Source organism: Artemia sp. Qi Xiang Cuo, chromosome 10, assembly GCF_049724085.1.
Source record: "Artemia sp. Qi Xiang Cuo chromosome 10, ASM4972408v1, whole genome shotgun sequence".
NCBI classification, from domain to species: domain Eukaryota; kingdom Metazoa; phylum Arthropoda; class Branchiopoda; order Anostraca; family Artemiidae; genus Artemia; species Artemia sp. Qi Xiang Cuo.
Genome location: NC_142803.1, coordinates 31,998,300 through 32,021,252, shown reverse-complemented (window position 1 = coordinate 32,021,252; position 22,953 = coordinate 31,998,300). Strand labels below are relative to the sequence as shown.

The following is a 22,953-nucleotide window of genomic DNA, read 5'->3' as shown; positions in this document are numbered from 1 at the left end:
TTTAATAGTCGAAAGTGATTTAAGGGCAACTAGCCCCTCCCACGCCCATCATTCCCCCAAACACATCCAATCAAAATTTTGAGATAGCCATTTTGTTCAGCGTAGTTGATTTCCACATAGAAAATATCTTTTTGAGGAGGACACTCCCCCACAACCCTCAGGGCAAGGGTTGTAAATTATGCCCTGGGGGCATATAGGGTTTTTATAGAAGGTGTTGTCGTAGAAACTTCAAAAAAGGCTCATTCGATTGGAAATTCAAAGCGCTAGTGCCTTTTTTAATAGTCGAAAGTGATTGGAGGGCAACTAGCCCCCCCCACGCCCATCATTCCGAAACATCCAATCAAAATTTTAAGATAGCCATTTTGTTCAGCGTAGTTGATTTCCAGATATAAAATATGTTTTTGAGGATGAAACTCCCCAACAACCCCCGGGGCAAGGCTTTCAAGTTATGCCCTGGGGGCATATAAGTCTTTATAGAAGGCGTTGTCGTAGAAACTTCAAAAAAAGCTCATTCGATTTGAAAATCAAAGGGCTAGTGCCCTTTTTCACAGTCAAAAGTAATTGGAGGGCAACTAGCCCCCCCCCACACCCATCATTCCCCCAAAACACATCCAATCAAAATTTTGAGATAGTCATTTTGTTCAGCGTAGTTGATTTCCAGATAGTAAATGTTTTTGAGGAGGAAACTCCCCTACAACCCCCGGGGCAAGGGTTTAAGTTATGCCCAGGGGGCATATAAGGTTTTTATAGAAGGCGTTGTCGTAGAAACTTCGAAAAAGGCTCATTCGATTGGAAATTCAAAGGGCTAGTGCTCTTTTTAATAGTCGAAAGTGATTGGAGGGCAACTAACCCCGCTCTCACGCCCACCTTTTCCTTAAACACATCCAATCAAAATTTTGAGATAGCCATTTTATTCGACGTGGTTTTAAGTTCTGGAAATTAGGTCTTTGAGGATGACAACTCCCTCACAGCCATAAGGATAAGGGTTGTAAGTTATGCCTTGGGGGCATATAACGTTTTTTAGAACGCGTTGTTGTAGAGACTTAAACAAGTGCTCACTTGATTGGAAATGGGAATGACTTGTTCACTATTTAATAGTCAATAGAAATTGGAAGGCAGCTAACACCCCTCCCTTGCCCACCATTTCTCCAAACACATCCAATCAAAAGTTTTAAGTAGCCATTTTGTTCCACGCAGTTTAAAGTTTTGGAAATTATACCTTTTAGCAGGACATTCCCCCACAGCCTGCAGGGCAAGGGTTGTAAGCTATACCCTGGGGACTTATAAGCTTTGATTGACATCCTTGTCGTAGAAATTTGAAAAGGGCTTATTCGAATGGAAACTCAAAGAGGTAGTGCCTAGTTTAATAGTTAAAAGTGACTTCAGGGCAGCTAACCCCTTTCTCACGCCCAACATTTCCCCAAACAAATCCAATCAAACTTTTTAGATATCCATTTTGTTCAGTATTGTGGATTTCCAGATAAAAATTATGTTTTTGAGGAGGACACTCCCCCACAGCCCTCAGGGCAAGGGTTGTAAGTTATGCCCTGGGGGTATATAAGGTTTTTATAGAACGCGTCGTTAAAGAAACTTCAAAAAGGGCTCATTCAATTGGAAATTGAGACGGTTATTGCCATTTTTAATAGTTGAAAGTGATTGGAGGGTAACTAACGCCCCTCTCACACCCAACATTCCCCTCAACACATCCAATCAAAAATTTCACATAGCCATTTTTCTCAATGTAGTAGAAAGTTCTGGAAATTAGGTCTTCGAGGATTACAATCCCCCCCCCCCAAGCCCGTATGGCGAGGGTTGTAAGTTATCCCCTGGGGTATATAATGTTTTTATTGAAAGCGTTGTCGTAGAAAAAGGGCTAGTGCCTTTTTTAATAGTTGAAAGTGATTGCAGAAAGCCTAAAGCCCCTCTTACGCCCACCATTTTCCCAGACACATCCAATCAAAAGTTCGAATAGCCGTTTTGTTTAACGCAGTTGAAAGTTCTGGAAATTAGGTCTTAGAGTATGACAACCATCCTCACAGCCCTTAGGGTAAGGGTTGTAATTTATGCCCTGGGGGTATATAAGGTGTTTAAAGGAAGTGTTGTCGTAGAAACTCAAAAAGGACCAATTCGATTAGAAATCGAAAGGCCTAATGCCCTTTTTAATAGTCGAAAGTGATTGGAAGGCTTGACATTTTTATAGTAAAAATCGATGCGGGTATAATGTATTATTTTGTTGTTGTTGTTTAGACAAGACCACTTTGTATCGAAGGAGTTGTCGTAGGAACTTCGAAAAAGGCTCATGCGATTGAAAATAGAAAGAGCTGATGTCCTTTTTAATAGTCGAAAGTGATTGGAGGGAAACTAATCCCCCTCCAACGCCCACCCTCCCATTTGACTTTATGCTTAAAAACTAAATGTTGCCATAAGATTAAATCAAAACGCACTGTGTTAGTGCTAATTCCCAATAAGGCATCTCAGCAGTATCCCAAGAACGACTGAGGGTATTATGTTCAAACTTTCGGGGCTGCTTCTGCTCTTAAAATATAACCAAATCAAAATAGCGTAAGTGTAGCCTATTCAAGCTATCAAAGAAAGTAAACAGAATTTTTTTGCGAATGGTATGAAGTTTTCCATTTCAGCTCAACTAGAGGAGGTATGAAAGAGGTATGGAGGTATGGGTTTATGTTGTTAAAAATTGCTCAAAATTTTTCTCCATTCTTAAAAAAACGAAAAAATTTAAATTTTTATTTTCTTTTTCTCTGAAAAGACTATGCAATATAAAACGAACAGAAATGAATTAAAAAAAACTTGTTTCCACAAAATAAGTTTTTCAAAGAAAAGTAAAGAACTCCATTAAACAAAAAATGAGCAAAAATAAAATCAAATAATCTACCAAGCGTAAAACTACCACAAATCAGCATCGATAAATCAATGAAACCCAAAACGAACAGAAATTACAATAAATAACCGAGTCAAACTCAAAACGAGCAGAAATTAACATAAGTTTGGGTTCAAAACCCCTATGCCTTCCCAAGGCCAGAACATAACTTGCACTTTACTGAAAAAAATACAAATGAATGTGCATTGTCAGTTTAATATACATATACTGATATTTAGTAATCAAAATGTTAATATTATTTGATTTATTAAAGTTATAAAAGAAAAAAATTTATATTCTTTTCAGTAAAGTGCAAATTATGTTTGCACTTTGTAAAGCCGCTAATACTAGGAATAAGTAAAGATAAAGAGGTAATATTGGTTAATGATAGAATCAATTGAGTGGACAGTTTCGCATACTTAGGCAGTATGATTAGTAAAGACTCAATATTTTAACATGCCAGTACAATATTTTACTATTTTGTCATCTGTCTGCATCTACCAGATCCTTAGCAATTTTATCAATGGCCTTCACTTCCCAGCCACCTACTTCCTATTTTAATACTTTCTTCCCTTAATTTATATTCCTTTTATTTTAATATATTCTATCACTCAAATAATTCTTGTACAAGCCCCTCCTCCTCTTTATTAAAATATTTTTTATAAAGAGGAGGTAATACAAATACGGATACAAAGGTAATCATAGGACAGATTTAGGCCCAAGCGTCAGGCATCAAAGCTTTATTAAAATATTTTTTATAAAAAAATATTTTTTATAAAGAAATATTTTATAAATATTTTTTTATATATTTTTTATAAATATTTTTTATAATATATACATTTTCACTAATATTCCTAGCTGCGTTCTTAATTTTCTTCCCTAAAACACCCTCAATGACTTCTTAAAAGATTTCCCTAAAATTATTCTATTCATTTTCTAAATTGTCAAATTTTAGACCCTCAGTTTAGTGGTCAATTACTCCTCGAAAGTTTGTCTCAAACTCTCATCCTGGAGTCTGCCAACGTCATAGCTTCCCAGAAGGTAGTTACTCTTCCGAAATTTCAGGTTCAGATTAACCTTAGACGCTACTAGAGTGTCACTTATAGTGATCTGTTCGTTTTATGTTTTAGTGTTGCTCTTTTATTCTTTTTAGACAAAGATTTTTCGGAAAAAGTTTGGTAAATCAATTTACGTCTGTTTTTATTGACAAATTTTTATTGTTTTATAGGTAAAAAAAACTATTAAATTCTGTTTAGCGTCTCTGGTTAAGATTTAAATTGTTGATGTATGTAATTCATTTCAGGCAAAATTCAATTATTTAGTCAGAATTTTCTATCATCTGCAGTTTTGTTCAACAATGTTTTAATAGTTTTAACTGTAAGACTGTTTTAGTTTTGTTCAACACTAAAACATAGCATGGAGAGAGAGACTTTCAATCAAAAGGATTTAAGCTTTTTGCTTGGTTTTTGGTCTTCAACGGAGCTGAAGCCATCCTGACCCACACCCTGTGGGCATTCTTGAATGGAGACACATCTTATTCATTCTTCTTAGAAAAATATTCTTTGTGTTCTGTTCTATAAACGAAAATTATTTCTGTTGAAGATATATAATACAACTATTTTATAATGAGATGAGAATAAAATTGCTGCACTCGTCTTCAGCATAATAGGTTTCTACGTTAAGATAAAAAAAGCAAAACATAATCATTGCGAAGAAATCAGGTTATTGGTGAAAAATCATATAAAACGGGATTGCTGGCATTAGGGACAGAGAGGGAGATATAAGGGGTAATGAGCCCCCTTACGGATACAAAGGTAATCATAGGACAGATTTAGGCCCAAACGTCAGGCATCAAAGCTTCTGTAAGGACTTTGATTATTTTTGCACTTAGAACTTGGATTGTTTTTGCACCGAGTAAGGACGTGACTTATTATGCATCAAATTTAGGTCCTCATTTTGGGTCCAATCAGTTCGTAATTTGGACGTAAATAACTTCGGAGACCATACTGATTGAGCATGAGAAAACGAGAAAAGGTAATGCAGAAAGACAGAAAAAAAAAAAACAACAATAGAATCACATCCAGTGTAAAAAGAGATTAGAATACGAATATTTTGGTCGAGACGTCGAGTTGCCTCTTCACTATTCCTTGAGAAGGAGCCTCTTTTATTTTATTGTTTGTTCTTGAGATTTGTCTTTTCATATTGTTCTGTTGACTTTCACCTGTTTTATTATCATTAATTAATATTATTACTACTACTATTACTACAACCACTAACGACTAACTGCACCACCAAGCTGCCTGAGGCCAACACAGCTACACACACTCGTCCACCATCCAACCCTATTCAGAGCCCCCTTCTTTACGTCCTCCCAAGAAGCTTTAATTCCCCTTAAATCCTTTCTAACGACACATCCCCCCCCTATTCGGGGAGAGTCTGCTTTTGTTTGGCCATAGATGGTTGGCAGAAAAGGACGATCTTTGACAATCTGTCACTCTTCGTCCGCAGAAGTTGTCCAAGCCATCTCAGCCTCTCTCATTATAGCCCTAGAAAGCAGGATAAAAGAAAATTTTTTGTACAGCTTACTGTTTGCAATAGGGTCAGCCTGACGGGTTCCCAAAGAAATCCATAGACAATTTCTCTGAAAAAACATCTAATAAATCCTCCTCCGTCTTTCGGAGCGCCAACGTTTCAGAACCATACTTGACCACTGTCATCGCTGTAGCTTCCAAAATTCTATTCTCGGTTCGCAAACTTTTCTTCATGTTCTTCCAAACCTTTTTCAATTGTGAAAAAAAAACCTCGGGCTATATATCATTAATTATAATACTACCTAGGGAAGTGAGGCCATCTCGATCGATATTCTCGTCCCATAGCATCGACTCTTCATCTTCACTTATTCCCAGTCTAAGCGACAAAGTCTTCTTAACACTAATTTTGAACACTCTGAACTCTCGAAACCTTCAGACATCATTCATTTCGCTAACATTTTCGTCTAGGACACTCAGATTATCGACAAAATCAAAGTCTAGGAGAGTTTTACTTTCCCATTTGATTCCATGCTGTCCCATCACCTTTGCCGTGTTTCTTAGGAAAAAGTCCATCATAGTCATCCATATAAATGGGGATAGAGCGCAACCCACGTTAACTCCTGACTCAACACAAAACCAGCTACTAACCTCATTTTCTACCTTAACCGTCACAATGCTATTCTCCTACATAGCACTAATCACCTTATACACCCCGAGGGTGTATTTACCTGGTATACCAAACAAGGATAGGACCTTCGCTAAACCTCTTTCTATCGACTGAATCAAATCCTTGGTCATAATCTATAAAACTGAAGACTAAAGGGGTCTGATGACTCAGGCCCTCCTCAATTATTTACCTATGAGTTAAAATTTGATCGACAAATCCTCTCCCCTTCCTAAAATCATACTATTCTTCTCTTAAAACTTTATATACAGCATCTCTAAGGCTGAAAAGTATCATCTACTAGAAGGGTTTAACTGAAGTCTTTCTAAAATCCCTATGAACTTCCCCTTCTTCAAAAACCATATTCAGAACGATCAGTAATTTATCTCTAACTTCACAACCACCGCATTTAAAAGTCTTATTTACCACACTATCAGCAACTGGGGACTCAATTGTTTTTTAATCTTTTTAATACTGTCTCTAATCCCTCCTCGCAAAATAAATCTTCCTTCACTTCCGAATTGTCACAAATGTTTCCATTTTTTCATAATTCCCTGTAATTTTATTATGATTTAACATGCCAATAAAAATTTTTACTATTATGCCGTCTACTTGCATCTTCAAGATCTTCAGCAATTTATCCACAGCTTCCACTTAAAACCTTCTTAATACATTTTCCCTATCTTCCTTTTCCTTATCCTTACATTTCTCTTTTCTTCATATGATCTACCAATCAAAAAATTCTAGCAAAAAGCTCTTCTACTCTATCAATCCGCCCCAAATAACTTCCATTCTCCAAAAACCACTCTCCAAAACAAGCACCTGACAAGAAACTGAACTTGTCCTCATCGGAATCACCGAAGCTTAGTCTTTCGGCCTCTTCGCCTAACATGTTTACAGATGTTTCTTAGAACTATCAGGAAACCTCTTGTTTTTGAACATTATGTGTGCTGCACGTTGAGAGAACATAGTATTTGCACATTTGAAGGGAAAGCAAAAAATCTCACAGAAAACTAAACCATCTCTCCATACTATATTTCATTCTTGTTATTCTTACCGTTTCTTCCAATCATCTATTATCAAAATACTTATTTGAGAAAACTCAAAAAGAGCGGTATAATTTTGAACTTTAGCCTAAGTCTTTTCCATTTACATCAAACAGACATTGATAATTATGAAGCTGTTCCCATTGTTGTATTATACCCTTTTTATACTCTTTTTATACTTTTTATAATCTGTCGTTTTATTAGCTCAGAACAAAGTTATAAACTGAGATTGATTAGTTTCTGAGCAACAAGGTAGATAATGCACAAGTTGTGTTTTGGTGGTTGCTTTTGCATTATTCTCCGACAGCCTCGTTAACCTTAGCCTATTACCTTATTACTTATTACCTATTAGCCTATAACCTTAACCTTGGATTATTGCCATAAAAGCAAACATATCTTTAAAGACCGTACATTCAAACTATTCATAAAAGAGGCGATGGTAGTTTAACGTAGTACTTACTTGGTACTGGTTATGTTACCAGTACCTTACTACTTGCAGTTACTAGTATGTAGATGTTTGTGAAAGTTGATTGCTGCATTTACATAGCCCTTTATGACTTTGTTCCAGCAGCTTTTACAGACAGCCTTCAGGGGGTACATCCCAATTTATTGTCCCTAGAATGTTTTAAGACATTCTCGGTAATTTCTCAGATGCCAAATTATACCAAGTTGTACTTAAGTAAAATCCAAATACTACAATTGTGCTTAAGTAGCGTAGTACTTGAAGAATTTCAGATATGAAAATAGTGGAAGTCTTTATTCACTCAACATTATATTCTCCGTAATAAAATTCAAAAGGGACTAGGAGATATTTTATTTAAAAAAAATCGCTATCACAAGCCCACAAAGGGCCGAATTCGGACTTTGGAGTCGACAATATAAATGGTTACACTAAAAATACAAATAGCTGCAGCGAAATAGATAAAGACATAGTGAACAATCATTTAAAAGTCAATAATTAAAAATGCAAAAAGTCAAAAAAAAAATTAAAAAGATAAAAACTGGTCAAACTAAACTTAGAGCAAGAAATAAATGCATTACAAACTGGTCAAACTAAACTTAGAGCGAGACATAAATGCATTTAAATTAAAAGGGAAATTAAGAAAATGTCAATAATTCAACTACATTAAATCAATAAAAGAGTTAAAAACAATAAAAACTGGTCAAAAAAAAACAAAAAAAAAAAACAAGGGGGGGCAAGCAAATGAGTGCAAGAACCTGGGCAGTACCATCAGCTAATAAACAAAAAAGAGTGGGGGGGGGAAGAAACTATTGAGATATTTTATTTATTTTTTCTGTAATGAAGGGGATAAAAGTTCTTTCGTATCTGGAAGTAACGCAGCGAATGGGGGACAAAGCAGGGATGGGCTCAGAAACAGTTCGAGGCAGCCGTAATCTGGATGAAGAGTTGCTTATGGTGACAATACTTCCCTTCTGTTGGCTTACTATGACATTTTTTGTGAAATAGATGCAAGAAAAGACCCTTTATTGGTTCAGGGTTTTCTGATTAGATTTTTTTATAAGCAGAGAATATGATGCCTTACTTTCGTTTGAGAAGATTAATACAGCCCTTTTTTGTATTGGTTCGTTTTTTTCCGATTCTCTGCGAGAGATACCAGGGTGCCAACTGGACAAGCATATTCTAGATGCGGGACTACAAAAACGTGTAAATTTGTAAGGAATGGGAAGGGAGAACTCTAAAATTGTTTAGAAGCTTAAGGAGGATTATAAACGCATTAACTATATGGATGATGTCTTTACTGTGAATATCTCATTTTAAATTTAAAAAAATTGTGATACCAACTAGTTTAAATGTGGACACAAAAATTTCAGGAGGGACAGGATTAAGAAAATAAGGCGAGGATTTGAGGAAACAAATGGGCATTATCATGGACTTAGAGGCGTTTACTGTCATGTCTAAGTGTAAGGCCACGTCTACAATTTAATTTATGATACTCATAGGGTCACTTATTAAATTTCTGAAGCAAGTTTAAACAACCGTTAGGTCATCAACAAATTTCCATCGGTCAGGAAATTCCTTTGTAAGGCTGTTGATCATTACTGAAAAAAGGAGGGGACCAACGAGATACCTTGGGGTATGCCGTTGTGGACAGGGAGAGGATTTGAATAATGGTTTTGGTATTTGACAACTTGCGATCTATTTGTTAAGATGGAGGCAACTAATTTCACCAGCAAGGGATCAATATTGAACTCGTTGACAAGTTTATCAATTAAAATATTGTGGTTAACAAGGTCGAATGCTTTCTGAAGGTCAATGGAAATTAAATTTAGCAAGGAATTAGGCTTTTCAAGGGTTTTCCCGATGTGATCAATAAGACAAACGAGGTAATGGGAAGTAGAGGTGGATTTTAGGTTCCTAAATTGTTTCAAGACAGTGAGAGGTAGGATTTTTTCCTTTAGCCAATCTTCAAGTAATCCTTCATAAAGTTTCGAGAAAATAGAAGTAAGAGTTATAGGCCGAACGCCTTCAAAACCAGGCTTTCCGTTTTTGTTTTTCAAAGCGGTTATGAAGCCAAGTTTCCAAATTGTAGGAATTTGCCCAGACTCGGTAATTTTGTTAAACAGGAAAGACAAGGGCTTAGACAAGAAATCACCGAAGGCATTAATAAGAAAAAAGGGGATATCCAAAGGACAAATACTTTTCTTTCTTAGTTTTTGAATTCTTCTTTCTATCTCAGACGGGGAAACAGTGGGTAAATAAGGGGAAAGGCCTCCTGATGGTAATTGGTCGGATAGTGGTGGAAGGCTCTGGGCAATGGAAGCGAGGACTTTATTGAGATTATTGGCAGTAATGTCAGGGGACTCGGGTAGATTGAAGTTAAGCTGTTCAAACCTCCTGCGACATAGCTTTTTAACCTCAGAATACCAGTTTTTTGGTTTATTAGTGAACAATACTTCGACCTTAATTTTGTAGTACGATCGTGCCAATTTGCGAATTTCTCTTTTAATTGATTTTCTTAATTTATTGGCTTCATCTTGTTTACAATTTTTGAAAAGCTTCAGTTTGGTTCTAATTAGTGTTTTTATAGTTTGGTTAATAAAGGGTTTATCACTGGAGCACTTTTTTTTTCAGGGAAACAAATTTGATATTTGTCAATTAGCTTTTTGTGGAACAAAGTCATTTTCTCATCAAGATTTTTTAAACTATAAACATCAGACCAATCTTCGGTATTCAGCCACATACCAAAAGAAAGAAGACCAGAGTTTTGAAGAGGGCGACAAATGCCATAAATTATTGAGAAAGAATGCTTAAAATTTGAAGAGGGGGATAAAAGAATAGGAAGATGATAATTCCCATCTAATGGGGGCAAAGCCGTGGAAGGGTTGTAAAAATTATACATATTAGATAAAATAACATCAAGAGAGGTGTTTCCCCAAGTTGTGGGTATTTTTAAAAATTTCTTTAATTTAATTGTTAGACAAAAAGAATACAATTTTAGGTCATTTGCATAACCAAGAAAAAACAGAACAGCATTGGGGTAATTAGAAATTACAAAATAAGCATTTTTCTGCAATTGCAGAATGAATTTACGTTTTGACTCGAAATTTTGATTTGAGGAGTAATAGAAAACAGTTATTGCAATAATATCAAATGGACGAGGAAGAACTTTTGGTCTAATACTTAGCCAGAGGATTTCATCATACTCGGATAAACTAGGGACTCGAATCAGCTTTGGGTAAAGGTTACTCTTAGTAAAGAACAAAACACCGCCACCTTTTTTTCTAAGTGGGTGGTCTAAAGGACGGAGTTTAATAAACTCCGTATAATTTGTCAGGCGGTAATTAGATCTACCGGTAACATTGCCGAACTTTATGGTAATTAACTAGGGGAAGCACTTGATCAGGTCAGGATTGGATTAGGTCCTGATCTTTCACGTAAGGTCATTTTATATCTGGTCTACTCACATCCCGATTAGACACAATATCCTTTTAAAGAAAATATCTCATGAATTTGGAGTCGAATATTTTCGGATAAGAAAGATTCTGAAGGGACTAGATCTACCGGTAACATTGTCGAACTTTATGATAATTAACTAGGGGAATGCACTTGATCAGTCAGGATTGGATTAGGTCCTGATCTTTCACGTAAGGTCATTTTATATCTGGTCTACTCACATCCCGATTAGACACAATATCCTTTTAAAGAAAATATCTCATGAATTTGGAGTCGAATATTTTCAGATAAGAATTGTTACTAGCTTCCTCACTAATATAAAACTAAAGACTAAACGCAGGACAGATTTTCTGATAGCCTACAGTTTAACTGTATGCTCTTTTGGGACCAATTTTGTTTCTTGTTATGATAAACAAACTGGCAGTAGGATAGTCAGATCAACCGAAATACGTCGACTATCTGTCCTTGCAAGACAAACACTATAGGTATCTGTAGCAAAGCCGGAATCATACTTAAATAGCATTCGTGAAATGGCTAATACAGCGGATATGTCTGTTAATACTGACATTCAAGTCTGTTTTATTCTCCTTTCTAAATGATAGTGTTAATTTCAACCAATTTTAACTTGTGTGAATCTAATGTTTAATTCAATTTAATGATCTTTACTTTATTCGTCTCTTTGTTCTTAGTATATTTAAGCCTTATTTGTATATACAGAAAAAAGAAGTTTCGGCATATTGCAAGTTAAGTAAGTTTTTTTTATGTATATAGAAAAAAATAATAATTGCCTTGCATAGTTTTACAGCCTGTAACGATGAAAATAACCTTTACGAGACATTTTACTGAAGAAGTAAAATGGAGAAGTCGTAAAACCTTTTTTACCCTTATACAAGCAAAGCATTCTTCCTCCTCCAAAGACTTGCTAAACGGACCCACCCCAGAAACAATTTAAAACAGAGACCTAAAACTCGCTTTTGTGTATTTGATCCTCTATCGCCCGAAAAAATTTCTGACCAGCCCCACCCCTCTAAGGGTCGGACGAGTGTGTGTATCTTTGTTATATTCGGTGATGTTTAGTACACAGTATTAAAATTGTAATGATGATTTATTAGATCATTTATTTATTTGTTAAAGATATTCACATAATCATGCAAAGACATTAGGCCCCAGAAGCAAAGCTTGCAGAGATAAGGAACTAAAAAAATCTTGCGGCAAATTTTTTACGCTTTTTCTCTTTCTTTTTTCATTCTGACATCGGCGATTACTATCAAAATAAGCGCAGGAAAAGATCTGAATCAGTTTAAAATTAGCACAAAAGTTGGATTTGTAAATCAACAATATATTATTATTGGATTTTTACTGAATTTAACAACACATCAAGTTCATCTTTGACTAGCAAGCAACTGCCCTTCTATAATTACAAAAAAAAACATTTTTTTTAGCCCCGCGTAATCTATGATAAACAATCATTTTTAACCCTTTCCTGAAAAACATGCGGCCAATGTTACATAATATTTTTTGAATAACCGACAATTTAAAATCAATAACTATTAAAAGCTTGTTTCTATTCAATGTAGAAAATGTACATCGACAGCGGATGATAACATACTTTGGTATAATGCCGTCTAATTGATTCCATATAAAGTCACTTAATGGCATTGATGCAGCAAAAATGTCATCTTTCTAAATCAAGTTTCCTTACATAAATTTTTAAACCACAGTTTAAGTTAGTATGTTAGTTTAAGTTTAAGTTAGTTTAAGTTAGTATGTTAGTTTAAGTTTAAGTTAGTTTAAGTTAGTATGTTAGTTTAAGTTTAAGTTAGTTTAAGTTAGTATGTTAGTTTAAGTTAGTTTAAGTTAGTATGTTAGTTTAGGTTTAAGTTAGTATGTTAGTTTAAGTTTATGTTACTTTAAGTTTAAGTTAGTTTAAGTTAGTATGTTAGTTAAAGTTTAAGTTAGTTTAAGTTAGTATGTTAGTTTAAGTTAGTATGTTAGTTTAAGTTAGTATGTTAGTTTAAGTTTAAGTTAGTATGTTAGTTTAAGTTTAAGTTAGTTTAAGTTAGTATGTTAGTTTAAGTTTAAGTTAGTTTAAGTTAGTATAAAGTGTAGTTTGTTATTTATAAAGGTTACCACCACGAATTTAAAAACATCCCAAGATTCAAACTCATTTGCAAAAAATCCCAATATGTCAAATAATAGCAATGTATAAGCCTGATATGACCTTTCGAGAGTAATATTTAATGCATTTACTTTCCCCGAAACTTAAACTCCAAGATCTTAGGTAAAGTCCCAATGAGAGGCAGCCCTGGTATTTATAATCCCTGGTTGAAAACCATAAGCTACTTACCTCTGCTGCTTGTATTTGTTCAAGAGAAGATTCATAGTAGCTAACACGACGTCAGGTATATTTCTTCTAATTTCTTCAGCAAGATTTTTAAACATCGAAACGCGTGAATCAACTTCTTCTTGGTTTAAAGGAATGAGTCTTAACTGGGCGATCGTCTATGAAATAGATAATAATTAACAACAAATAAAAAACATGAATACTAGCATATATGGTAAATAAAAACAATAAAGCTATTGGCAAATTACATGAGTTCAGGGCAAGGTGAACCAAAAAATTATTTTCCAAGGTTCATAAAGTAATTAAATTAAAAAAAAAAAAAATTTTTTTTATCTGAAAGTAAGGAGCGGCATTAAAACTGGAAGCGAACAGAAATTATTCCGTATATGAAAGAGGATGTCCCCTACTCAACGCCCCGCTCTTTACGATAAAGTTTTTATTGTTTAAAAAAAAAGTTGTGAGAACGAGTCTAACTTTAGCGTAAAGAGCGAGGCGTTGAGGAGGGGACAGCCCCTTTCATATACGGACTAATTTCTGTTTGTTTTAAGTTATAATGTCGCTCCTTACTTTCAGTTAAGAAAAAACTTGTTTTTTTTTTTTATTTAATTTCTGAACGTTTTTGAATTAATACAGATTTGACTTTGGCTCACCGTACATAAATAATTAGAATGAAATTTGAATATTAATTTTACTTGTTTTGGCTAAATGGCTTTCTCAAAATTATGTTCTGACGTAACTTAACGAATTAACTTACGTAGCGAACTCCTATATTTGTATGTTTTTATTAAGTGTATTAGGGAGTTTACCCCTAGTCAATACCTCGCTCTTTACGCTAAAGTTCGAATTTTGTTCGAATCAAAAACCTCTGAATCACAAAGGCCGGTTAATTAGAATAGATAGCTCTTTTGAAAGTACTGAAAAAACTTTAGCGTAAAAGGCAAGGTATTGACTAGGGAATGAACCGCCTCATATACGTAATAATTTCTGTTTGTTTTCAGTTTTAATGTTGCTCCTTACTTTCAGTTGAAAAACTTGTTTTTTATTTAATTTCTGATCGTTTTTTTAAATAATGCTGGGAAATCCGGCGCCCCCTTCATAGAAATGTCTTTTCCCCCAAGGAAACATCCTCCATGAAAAGATCCTCCTCCGACCCCCCCCCCACCAGAAAAAAATCCCTCCTGAAAAGTCTGTATACTTCTCATTAACGAATACTATATGTAAACAATGGGTAAAGTTCATGACTTGCAGCCCTTCCCCCGAGAACTGTGGGAGATTAATTCATCCTCAAAGACATATTTATTAAATTTTCGACTATGCTGAACAAAATCGCTATCTCAAAATTTTGACTGGGTGACTTCGTGAAAAAAATGAGCGTGGGAGGGGGCCAAGATACCCTCCAATTTTTTGGTCACTTAAAAAGGGCACTAAAACTTTTAATTTCCGTTCAGATGAGCCCTCTAACGATATTCTAGGACTACTAGATCGATACAATAACCCCTGGGGAAATAAAAACAAAAACAAACAAATAAACGCATCCGTGATCTTTCTTCTGGCAAAAAATACAAAATTACACATTTTTGCAGATAGGAGCTTGAAACTTCTATAATAAGGTTCTCTAATACGCTGAATCTGATGGTGTGATTTTCACCAAAATTCTATGACTTTTAGGGGTTGTTTCCCCCTTTTTTCGGAAATAAAGCAAATTTTCTCAGGCGTGTAACTTTTGATTGGTAAGACTAAACTTAATGAAACTTATATATTTGAAATCAGTATAAAAATTTAGTTCTATTGATGGATCTATTGGTATCAAAATTCTGTTTTTTAGAGTTTTGTTTACTATTGAGCAGGGTCACTCCTTACTTACAGTTCGTTACCACGAACTGTTTGATACACCATCTAGCCTCTTACTAAGTTCTATAGTTATAAGTCACGCAAATACTTTCAATGGAATGGATTACCTTTCAGACACTGGCAATGCTAACCCTTGCGCGTCATATGTATGTATATTGGGCAAAATATATTTTGCAAGATCTAGGACGAGGAGGAGGGAGGGAGGAATTTAGATTTTTTTTCGTTTCTTTCCAGGAAATACCAAAAAAGGCTTTTTTTTCACAAAAGAGCAAAGTATACTCACCACAAAATGGCAAAATATATTTTTCAAGATCTAGGACGAGGAGAAGGGAGGGAGGAATTTAGATTTTTTTTTTTCGTTTCTTTCCAGGAAATACCACAAAAGGCTATTTTTTTCACAAAAGGGCAAAATATATTTTTCAAGATCTAGGACGAGGAGGAGGGAGGGAGGAATTTAGATTTGTTTTCGTTTCTTTCCAGGAAATACCACAAAAGGCTATTTTGTTAAATCTAAGGGAGAGGATGGCGATAATTACCCCCCCCCCCCCCATACCCCCAATTAGCACTACTGCATATATATTTTTTGTATACTGACCTGAAACATTCTTTTAAACCTGAAAAACTGCGGTATTATCCTATGTTTACGTTTGTACAGCATACATAAGGCAATGTATGTTTTGGAAGATAATGAATATTCACAAAATAATTACAAAAGAACATCTTCGGTATTTGGAAGGCCGCACTGTACATACAAAGAATGTATTCTACCAAACCCTTCTTAATTATATTCTACCAAACCTTGATCAGCAATTTTTGTCATTTGGCGATTATGACGGCTAGTTACTACAACGAAATGTTTTGTCCTCCCACTACAGAGGTATAGATTCCTCTCGTCAAATTTGAGTCCGATCAAAAAACGCAGGAATCGCCGTGTAGGAAAAAAATGATGAATTCTCGGAAGGTCCATCAAAAAACACAGTTCTATCCGTTGTGTAAACTTAGGGTAAAGAGTGTACAAAAAAGTTATTAAATTATTTCGCAACGCATCGACTAATAAAACGGGTTTCTGAAAGCATTTCAATGAGTTCTTGTAATTCCGAGTGGCTGATTCAGGAGCTGTTGGTATGATATCTTCAATACTTAAGTCTATTGTCAAAAGTATGGCGTTCATAGATGTAATAACTGACCAGGAAGCTACAAGCTTTTTTATAAGAATTCTACATTTTATATTTACTTATAGATCCACTCTTGGAACTGTATCTGGGTCATTTATCTCAGTTGAAATCCGTTACGTCAAATTAATTCTAAAAGCTTCTTATTCTACATTTTTATGTTTCAACAAGTTCTACCGACTGACTCAATCTGTTTTACCCGCATCTTGTTTGATTCTTTATAAACTTAGACGTGCAAGTTTTTTTTTTTTTTTTTAAAAAAAAAAGAAAAAGGCTTGTTTGGTCTCCTCTTGTTCCCATCGTTGTCAAAAAGTGGCGAAGGAACCATGGGCGCCCATAAGCTGAATTCCAGGGGGGGGGGGGGGCAAACTACGTCTAATTGCTACTTTTAATGCTATATAATAGAAAAAAAAGCATTAGGCTCCTTTTTATCAACTTTAGAAATATCTGGAAAATTCCCATTTTTATTTGATTTTTTAAAAACTTTTATGCAACTAAATTTTACTTATTTTACCTATTAAATTCAACTTGAAGATTACTTGTTTTACTTTCTTACTTAATTATTTTCAAATTCAAAACAAACGTACAGAAACTGCATACTGGGGTAAACGGGAGGATTTTCTCTAAGAGTCGCCTAAACTTCCCGTTCTCGGAGAAATTTCAAAAACTGCATCCTGTTCCGGAAGTCAAACCATGACTCATCTGTTCATCAGAAAACTAGTAAGCAAGGATTACAATCAAACTGCAGGCAGCAATTATTTCCTATGCGCAATGACCACTCAGAAAAGGTAACCTCAGACAGCCGCCACTGAATTTCTTTAATATGTGCTACAACCGGTTTGTGTGAGTTCGTATATCTAAGAGATGTATGTTAAAGCGAACTGCAGTGCCAAATCATTGATGACATAACAAATTTCGATACACAAAAATTTTAGATGAAATTTAATGTTTAATGTTAGTTAAACAAGCCTGAAGATGACACGGCAAAGGACCAGTCAAACTATTACTTGAGTTTCCATTGATGCCTTACATTCCATAGCTGCAGGTGAGCTTAAATACCATTTTTAAATTATGTTCATTAATTAGACCAGACTAAAAAATCTAGAATATCTAATATAACGGTTTGAAGGTAACGATAGATGGCACCGATTTTGTTTTCTCCGTTTCGAACTTGAATTTCCTCTTTTATCTGTTTCCATATTCTATGAGTTTTGCTGTAAGACATATTAAGACCTAATATTTATCAAAACGTATTTTTCAATTTTATGTGCACTGATTTTGGACTGCTGATATGAGAATACAATTTTTACTTAAGGCGTAAAATTACACATGCTCGAGCTTTTAATGTAAGTGTACACTATTTATTTATGATGCTATGTAGGTCGTGAAGCTTTATATATTTTCTCTCTTAATAATAAAGATGTTCTTAATCAACAGATATAAATATGGCTTACGTCCAAGGCCTCATTAACCCGGCCACTGTGATACAATCCAAAAAACGTGGCCAAATCTAACAGAAGATAAAATGTTGAGCTAAGGTGAGACGGTACTGGACGGCGAGCAGATCGCAAACGTTCAGCTATGTTGTGAGCATGACGTTGAAGGCTGACAATCTTAGCGTCAGTGGTCGCTGGCCGAGAGACATTCGAAGCGAGCAGCCTAATAAGGATTTCAATGACCTTATCATCTTTCTGAAAATAAAAATAAAAGCTAGCAATACAATAGAGTATCTTCTACTTCTAATGCCAAGTCAATTTCCTAATAGCTTTAGATAAATTTTCATGTTTCACAAAAATATTTTCTTGTTCAAAAATGAGTCCAGGCTCCTTAAAAAAAAAAAATTAGAAAGTGGACTGTATCCATTGGAGGAAAGAGTAATTAAGATACATATTCAGTGTCAATTCTAACGCAGAAACTACCAGACAAGTTTGAATCCGCTGAACATTAGCTAAAAATCAGAATTTGGAATATACTAATCACACTCCCCCTCCTGACATCCCCCAATCTTTACAAGAATCGCCAGCGCTGATGATTCTAATTTCCATACTCTGATAAACAGAATGAATTTGACATAAATTCAGCAGATAGCCTTGGCATCAAATAGAGCTATTTCGTTTTTTTCCAAAAATGGATGATGCATCAGGTACAACTGTTCTGAGTACATAAGACTATAGAATCAGTATATATGATTCTGATTGTCTTTGGTCAAGCAGTTCTCAGCTTTGGAGTTCTCAGACATGTTTCTGAGAAATTTCAGCAAACTTTTAGTTTGGGTGTTTTATGACAAGTCTAATGTGCTACTAACCCATGATCAGTAATTTTAAACATGCTTACTTTTACATATTTGGGATCAGGATATAAAGTTGATTTTACGATACATATATTGTTTCTAAGCTTCTTGTAATTAGATATTAAATTTTGAGCTTAGATAGGGAAACAAAACCTACAATTTATAAATTTAAAGATACAATGTTTATCAAGACTATTTTGAGAGGTCAATTTCCCTTTTTTGTAAAATAATGCAAATTTTCTTATGCTAATAACTCTTGACAGGTTGATTTAATTCAATTAATGTTGCATATTTAGGATCAGCTTGAAATTCCTGGTAGGGTGTAAAGAAGGAGGCTTTGAATAGATTGGGGTGGAGGATGAGCATGCATAGCTGTGTTGGCCTCAGGCGGCTTGGTGCTGCGGTGAGTTGTTACTGTAGTAGTAGTTGTAGTATTTATACTTACGTTTTTTCATGATGTTATCACGGTTATCGCGTCTGCTTTACGCGCACTAGGTTACAAAAAGAACCAATTTTTTGACTATGTTAACACTTTGATTTCACAGTAGAAAATGACAAAAAGGGGTAGGAGGATGTCAAGAGTGAATATTTGATGGGGAGGGAGCCGTAGAGTGATATCAGGATGCATTAGAAAACTAGAGACATGAAATTAAAAGCCTGCAATAACTATTACAAAGATTCCTGAGCAAGGTCGGGCAGTAATGGCATGTTAACTATAGAACATTCTAGCCAATATGTAATAGAGTTGGTATTTGTTAATAAGCACACAGTACAACCCAAAAATTATGGGGGTTATACGGAGATTAAAGCATGTTTTACATCTATCGGCTCTTCTAGCATCATACCAAGCATTAATAAGCCATTACATTCCTTATGGTTGTGTTTTGTTGTCGAGTAATTTTTATGCATATTTTTGGTGAGTGCAAATTCTACAGAATAAAACAGTTCAATTGTTGGGATATTATGTTGAAGGAGCTAATGATAGAGTTTCTTGTTTCAGGCGTTTAGGAGTGCCTAACGTAGGACAAATTCGTGATTATCACGCATGATTACAATTTTCGCATGCATCAAAGACATGCATGTACCATTTCTGTCTCCCATGTCTTCCATGTCTGTCCCATTATTCATGTTTTAAGTCAGGTCCTTCGTGTTAATAGTGCCCTTCACTCATATGGTTTAGCACTTTGATTTATTCAAAAATAGTTGAAAGAAGTATTTTCGAATAATGAAATATAAGTTATTTAGATTTTTTTGTAATATTTGTTTTTCTTTCTTTCTTTTATTCTTTTTTCACGAAAAAAGTTATGAAGAGAAAGCATTTTATTTGTCTTTTAAATGAAGGATTAAACAGTTAAGAGCCAAAGTATTGCAAAAGTCTTTTATCAGGCACTTTCTTACCTTCCCTTGGCGGTTGTTGTAAGTGATATTTATTTCATAGCAGTTTGCAAATAAATTAATCAGTAAGTCAGCGTCGTGATGGGCTGAGTTATTCAGACTTAAAATCAAAACGAAGCCTATAATTTAAGGAAGAGGGAGTGTAGCTCATTTTAACTCACCTTTGCAAGATCATAAATGGCAACAGCATCTTCAAACTGACCACTTGTTTCAGCAATTTCAGCGATATGTTGGATCACTTCCTGGACTGAAATATCAACTCCTTGATAGCGATCTATTATCCCAGGGCTGCGACATCCATCAGCCTCAATTTTCCCTAGCAATTGTTCATATTGACGAGTTTCAACTGCTAATTCAGAAATGCAAACAGTAAAGAGATTGGTGCCGTCTGGTGTTTCTAAGTCTCTAGAAAGATATCGCCATTATCAACACCTTACATTACTAGACTCCAAATGCCAGTAAAATGTTATTGGGAAAACCAATTTGATTTGATTTATATTTCCCTTAGGCAAATGAACATGATAGGCTATATGATTTTTGGTAAAGGCAATTGGCATATAAATTAAATAATCATTAAGACTATAGTGTGTATTTTGCCAAAAACGAAAAAATGTAGAAATATCATTTAAAATAGTAATATATAGTATCTATTGCATACTAAAGTCCTTCGGCATAATTCAAATAACCACTGCACTTAGCCTAAAAGACGTATTTTCACTTTTTAGGGCGGGGTGTCACCTTTTAAAGGTGCAAATTAGTTAGTCTACAATGCCCCACAACACACAGTTAAAAAGCAATAAAGGTTTCAAAAACAACTAAAAGTACTTTCAAAACATAGATTCTTCTCAAAAAATAAAATAAACACTTAGAGCTGATCTCAAGAGCCAGCTTAATCTCAAAGTCCAGATCACAACATATTTCTAAAAGAATCTTTAGACAAAAAAAAAAAAAAAAAAAAAAAAAAAAAAAAAAAAAAAAAAAACGATATCAACAGAAACAACCACAGAGTGACAATTTGCTAAGAAAAATAAACGTATTTTATACAAGCTATGCCAAAACAATATTAATTGCTAAGAGAGGGGCACATCTCATACTTTAAATGTGTTCCAGCGAGTTAAATTAGTTAACAAGGGCACTAATTAGTGGGAGGGTGCAGGGGGGAGATTTCAAAAATGCTTATTTTTTAAGTTTAACAAAAAATATATCTCAAAGTCAGTTTTTAATAGTCAGTTTCGACTATTAAAAAGGGCACTAGCCATTTCAATTTTTAATCAAATGAGCCCTTTTTGAAGTCTCTACGAAAATGCTTTCTATAAAACCTTATATGCCTCCAGGGCATAACTTACAACCCTTGCCCTGAGGGTTGTGAGGGAAGTTTCCCCCTCAAAAACATAATTTCTATCTGGAAATTAACTGCGTTTAACAAAATGGCTATCTCAAAATTTTGATTGGATGTGTTTGGGGAAATGGTGGGCGTGGAAGGGGTGTTAGTTGCCTCCCAATCATTTTCGACTATAAAAAAGGGCACTAGCCATTCCGATTTCCAATCGAATGAGCCCTTTTTGAAGTTTCTACGACTACTCCTTCTATACGAAGTGCCTTGGTCTAAAAAAAAAACAATAAATTGTGCCAACATCGCTCTTTAGTTAGGCAGCGCTGTTGCGCTGCCTATGATTCTCACTGTTGCTTGTCTTCTAAGCGCAGACAATTTGACCCTTTTCTTGATGTCGTGACGTCCAAATGGACCTTAAATTAGAAGTGGTGCCCTTGTAAAATTAATTTTGTTTTTTATTGGACCTTTCATCATCGCTATTATTTTCAATTTGTTTGTTTCGTTACACCTCGGCTTATCTTTTGTCATTATGAAATACATATCGCCGAACCTTTGTTTTTTTTAACTAAGTTATGGTAGGCATTGATGACCTTAACTATGTCAAAATACCAAACCCAATCATCATCGCTATCCTTTTCAATATTAAAACGTTTTGATTCTCGCTGTCCAGGTTGATTTTCTATATAAATAACTGTTGCGTTGGAAACTCAACAAACTTATTTATGTTATGCATGACATCATATAAGATAATACTTATATGATGCAATATATGATGTCATAATTTATGCTTATATGATGTACTAACATAGTACATGACATCTTTTGCAAAAACCAAAATTAAGGTTCTTAACGATTTTTCTCAGACTTCTGACCTATCTAGATCGTTATTTTATGCGAAAATATCCCTAGACACCAATTTTATCGAAAAAATATGGAGCCGTTTTCGAGAAACAGAATAAATCAATTATTGCTCACATCTAAAGAAAGTATATTAATATATTATTTATTAATTGAGTACTTATTAATTTTATAAAAAATTATTTATGTAATTGAGTGTAACTTTACTGTCCAGAATTGGCTCCATAAATGTTGGTACAAATGTTTTGAGGAGAAGGGCAAAGAATATTACATCTGATATTATAGGATTTTGGGATGCTATTTGTACCTTTTGTTCCATAATTTCATTCTAACTTCTGTTCGTGTTAGGATCGATCTATTCATCCATAGTCGTATCTGCTATCTTAGCCTTAGATTAATGATTTTAATTTATGTCCGATGTGGGGACGTGTACAATTCTGAAGAATTAGCCTCCCACGTTGAACAACAAAGAACACCACTGTTTGCATAGTTAGCATGCATTTCCTTACTAATTTCAATTTTTTTTTCTGCCAGGGCTAGCAGGCGAACGCAAGATAACGGAGATATCTTTAATGACTCATTTAAAAGGTACTAGTCTTATAGACGAGCCTTTTGCATTTTCGTCACACAAAGTCCACCGTAAAGTCCCAAATAGCACATTTTGGTGCAATTCGG

At 34.8% G+C, this 22,953-nt stretch overlaps 1 protein-coding gene across 1 annotated transcript in view; it reads right to left on the bottom strand.

The window, feature by feature from the left end:
* LOC148947673 (nuclear pore complex protein Nup93-like) overlaps nt 1-22,953 on the bottom strand; it is a 79,128-nt gene that overhangs the window by 11,527 nt on the left and 44,648 nt on the right. Inside the window, exons 11-13 of the mRNA XM_089096189.1 lie at nt 20,249-20,492; nt 17,857-18,093; nt 13,383-13,537 (exon numbers count right to left, since the gene is read on the bottom strand). Of these exons, the coding sequence (XP_088952315.1) occupies nt 13,383-13,537; nt 17,857-18,093; nt 20,249-20,492 (636 nt within the window). The remainder of the gene's footprint in view (nt 1-13,382; nt 13,538-17,856; nt 18,094-20,248; nt 20,493-22,953) is intronic.